Raw genomic sequence first — 4,591 nt, 5'->3', positions numbered from 1 at the left:
ATAACCCTTAGTATTCAAATTTTAATTTTAAAATAAGTAAATGTTTAAAAATGTAAGTGTTAGTGTTAAATTAAGACTCTTAATATGAGTTTTGCAGCTGATGAGAAGAGGCAAGTTTTTGAATATTTGGTTGAAAATTCATTAAACATAACCAAAGATATCCCCCTTATCACAATATCTAATTTGTTTCTAGCTGCTTTTAATATCAGATGAATACCTCATCTGATATTAAACCTACTTAAAACCAATTAAAAAAAACCCAATTTTAAATTAAATTCTACTTAAACCCAATTCAACCAAATACCATATATAAGACAACCTTCAGATAAGATGAGGTATAAATTTTTGTCGAAGTTTTATAGTTTTAGCATATCTCTGTCCTATAAGACAACCTCCAAACTATCAATAGCCATCATCTGGATCAACGGTGGGCAACCCCCAGCCCGCGGGCCAGTTACGGCCCGCGAAGAGTTTCTATCCGGCCCGCGAGATGTTTAGAAGAAATTATAAATAAATATTTTTCGATGTAATTCGTCTAGTTTAAATTGAATATTATTTTCTGAAGTGTTGCGGCAGCAATGACAGGAAAAAATAAGGGAGTCATTTCCTTATTCAAACAAAAAATGGGAGAACAGAATTTTTCTAAATTATTTATATCTCATCGCATCATCCATCAAGAAAATCTATGTGCAAAAGCTATGCAATTAGAAAATGTAATGTCTGTCGTATCCAACTACATAGTGCTGTTTTTATTGTGTTTAAGTCACTTAAATTTTACAAATAGGTGAGCCGTTCACAGCCCGGCACACGCATTTGTAAAATCTAAGTGACTCATACAACATGGAATTCATATAAAACGGAATAATCAACAGTGTTATAGGGGGGTCGACTGTAGTAATTAATTTATTTTTATTTATTTATTTATTTATTTCATATTTGCAGACTAAAAATTTACAGGTCACAAGGTGTCAATTAACTACTATGGCCCGCGGAAAAAACGTAAAATTTATTCTGGCCCATGTTATAAAAAAGGTTGCCCACCCTTGATCTGGATAATAACACTGTATAGCGTATACGGAATTATGTCCTATTCGTAATTTTTTGAAAGAACTTCAAATTTTACTTTCTTGCATCTGACAGCACTGCCTTGTAATTGTTGCAAACATTCCCACTGATTCAGACATTCAAGTAATGACCTTGACTATTCACAAAAATGTTGTATGGGCTATTCTATTTTGTGGACTTACCCTACTCTCTACTAATAAATAATTACGGTTTTTCTGTTTTTTTTTATAATGATTTTAATTTATATAAATTTCAATCTAATTTTTTTTGGTATCTGTCCTATAAGAAGACCCTGGATTTTGGTGGTCTTTTTTTATTATTCAACTATTGTCTTATCTATGCATATTTATGGTAGTAACATGGAAAATTTATAAAAAAATTTTTACCATGTCCCAAAGCTAGGGGAATGTTTTTCCTCAATTTCCACGCTAAACCACAAATTGTCTTGATTGTTCCTAAATCTTCCATGAAGTACTGAATCACTCTGCAGATTTGGAAGACATTCTTGTAGTCCTAGATCTACATTAGCTACATTTACTCCAAATGGATCCACCATCCATTCTGGGACTTTCATTTCTAGTAGATCACTGATATTTAGTTTCATTTTACCACATAACCTTCCTTTCTTCAACTCCTTGTTTTGTATTTTCAATTAAAATCTCTGTGACACTTAGAATTAATTTGTACAGTAGAAAATAAATTTATGTTATACTTTGTAAATTAACATGATTCCCTTATAGTTATGATGGCCTCTTGGCACATGCACACACGCACACAGTTTCTGTGACACACTAATTTTTCATAATTTTTCTGTAGTCTCCCTGAAATGTTTGATGTTCTTGTTGAGAACCACTGATCTGCACAACATAGTAAAAAATCTAAAAGCATTGGCAATATATTATTACTAAATATTTTGCAACAAATATCTACATAAAAAAGCAAAAATATTACTTACATTTATCTTTCTTAATGTAATTACAAATTCCATTAAAATTCACTTCCTCCAGTAACTGTTCTGGTTTATCACTTTCTTGTCCAATGCTATAGAACAGTCCTTTTAACATATCCACTAAATAACAATAATATTTTTTTTATATAGTTCTATTTTAAAAGTTCAATAGTATAGCTAAAAATATTACTTAAAAACTATTTAAATATGTTATTGAAAAATATTTTAAAATTAATTTAGTTCACAGCTATAAATTCAATATAAAAGTTTCAAATCAGTCGGGCTAGTTAAAGTAAGGAGAAGAGAAATTAAAAATAAATTAAACAAAATAAATCATGCACTTTGTGAGAGGGAGAAATCGCTTATCGCATGTTATTTTGGTCCAGCACAAACCCATTCAAAGTCATTACATTTATTTCCATCCCTCCCTGAAACTTATAACGGGAGCAGTGGAGTTTTGGCAGAAAAGCAGGTCGTCGTTAAAGTTTTCGACAACCCAACTTTAACTCTATAACAATATTTTGGTACACTTCCAAAAGATGTGAACTTTGGAGGGCCATCTGAAGATGAAAATTTGCAGTTAGAGAGAAGATATTACATATTGTCAATCTATTGATATTCCAATTGATCTAAATAATTATGAACATTAGTAATGAATCTTTAGTATGTAGTAATGAACATTAGTATGAATCTTAGTAAAGGAACTGCCTCACCCAGCTGAAAGTGTAGGGTAAGGCTGCTGGCTAATGACCTAATTAAGACTGATATATATACGGACAGCTCTAGGTCTGATTCAGGCACTGGGGCCGCTTTCATAGTTTATGAGCATAATGAAGAAATTTATAGTGACAAAGTTACATTGGAAGCATATTGCTCCAATTTTCAGGCTGAGTTATTGGCCATAAACAAAGCTGTTGAATGGTGTATAAAACACGAACAGAAAGAAGGTGTCTGTATTAATACAGATAGTCGCAGTGCTCTTCAGGCCCTTACTAACTGTAAATGTAAACATCAGCAGGTCTTTAGTACTCAGACAAAACTCAGAGAACATGGTCTAATTTATTTAAATGGGTCAGAGCACATGTCGGTATATATGGGAATGAATGGGCCGATTTTCTGGCCAAAGAAGCAGCCACTGGTAATGAAAAAGTGTTTAATTAATTAACATAATTCCACAGTCCTGGGGAAAGGAAGCATTAAAGAGTAAAATTATAGAGAAATGGCAACAGATTTGGACAAATAGTCTTAAAGGGAGAAAAACCTTTGACTTACTCCCAAATATTGATGAAAGACTTTCCCATCTTAAGTGGTTTGTGAGAGAGCGTGAACTTATGATTTGTCTTTTGGGACACAATGGCCTTGGAGAATATAGGAGCATGTTTCATTTGGATAAACAAAATGAATGTGTATGTAGAGAGGAGATGGAGACTTTGGACCATCTTATTTATGACTGCTTGGAATGGGACATCTGAAAGACATTATCTCGAAATGGTTGTATTGGAAGAAGAGTTATGCTGGCCCTGTGGTGTGTACCAATTAATCAGGAATGAACAGACGTACAGGCAGCTTGTTACCTTTTTTAGGAAGATCATACAGATCATACAGAGCAAAGTAGCTTGGGTTAAATTGTGATTAATTTTCCTGAGTGAGTTGCTCAGTGGTTTTTTTTTTTTATGTTTTGTATAATTGTATTTAAAGTATAAGTCATTGTAAAGAATATTGTATCTAAGCCCCATTATGCGAAAGTGGTGTAGGGAAAGACTAATCCCCATTAAATGTATGGATACATGTATGCAGTAGTGATATTCAGCGGGTTCGCACAGGTTCGGCCGAACCTGTTAACATTTTCAAAGTTTTCCGAACCTGTTGTTAAACACATGTAACATTTCTCAGCGGTTTTGTTTCTTTTAAAAAATATATTAAAATATACGTATTATACTCTGTAACACTACTAAACTAGAGCCTTATACCCCGTTCGCCATGTTCCACTTGTCGCCGTTCGCATATAACCTCCATCGACCGTTTCAATCTCGACTGAAACGAGATTTAATCGCGATCGACTCAAGAGAGTTCTTGAAACTAGATCCAGTCATACGAGGGATCCCACAATCCCACGCGCGCGAGAGAATACAAGATGGCTGCGGAACACGTGTCCGGCTATCGACAGCGAAATAAAAAAGATATTGTATTTCGAGAAACAATGACATCTGTCTCTTATTATAATAATACCTAATGATAAAATAAACGATTTAAAAAGTTTTTTCTTGAGAAAAAGTCATAGGGAAAGCAATTAACTCCTTGGGACTCTAGCAATTTTTGATATTAATGTAATTAAACATAAAAAATACTTAAAACTGAAAAAACGAAAGAAATGCGTTAATTTTGAAGAAAAAGCTTCAGATTTTATTTTCCTTTGTCTCGTCTTTCTGTGAAATCTTACGCTGATGAGTCATTGTTTAAACAGCTGGATGACCTTGAACACAGCTGGAGTCCGATTTTCCGGGACATTCTCATAGAAGTCTCGGGAGGCGATAGGTTTATAGTAGGGTGAATACTAGTTGGCCGTATATTTTTAAA

General features: G+C 33.4%; 1 protein-coding gene across 2 annotated transcripts in view; it reads right to left on the bottom strand.

Annotated features, from left to right (window-relative positions):
* Nucleotides 1-4,591, bottom strand: part of LOC111627411 (NAD-dependent protein deacetylase sirtuin-2-like) — a 65,897-nt gene that overhangs the window by 32,986 nt on the left and 28,320 nt on the right. For both annotated transcript variants that reach the window (XM_023370978.1, XM_023370979.1), the window contains exon 6: nucleotides 2,021-2,134. In XM_023370978.1, coding sequence (XP_023226746.1) covers nucleotides 2,021-2,134 — 114 coding nt within the window. The remainder of the gene's footprint in view (nucleotides 1-2,020; nucleotides 2,135-4,591) is intronic.

The sequence above is a fragment of the Centruroides sculpturatus genome, unplaced genomic scaffold (genome assembly GCF_000671375.1).
Source record: "Centruroides sculpturatus isolate CEXI.00-Female unplaced genomic scaffold, Cexi_2.0 scaffold434, whole genome shotgun sequence".
In the NCBI taxonomy this organism is placed as follows: domain Eukaryota; kingdom Metazoa; phylum Arthropoda; class Arachnida; order Scorpiones; family Buthidae; genus Centruroides; species Centruroides sculpturatus.
Note: the sequence above shows the minus strand (reverse complement) of the source record. Positions and strands in the feature narration are given on the sequence as shown.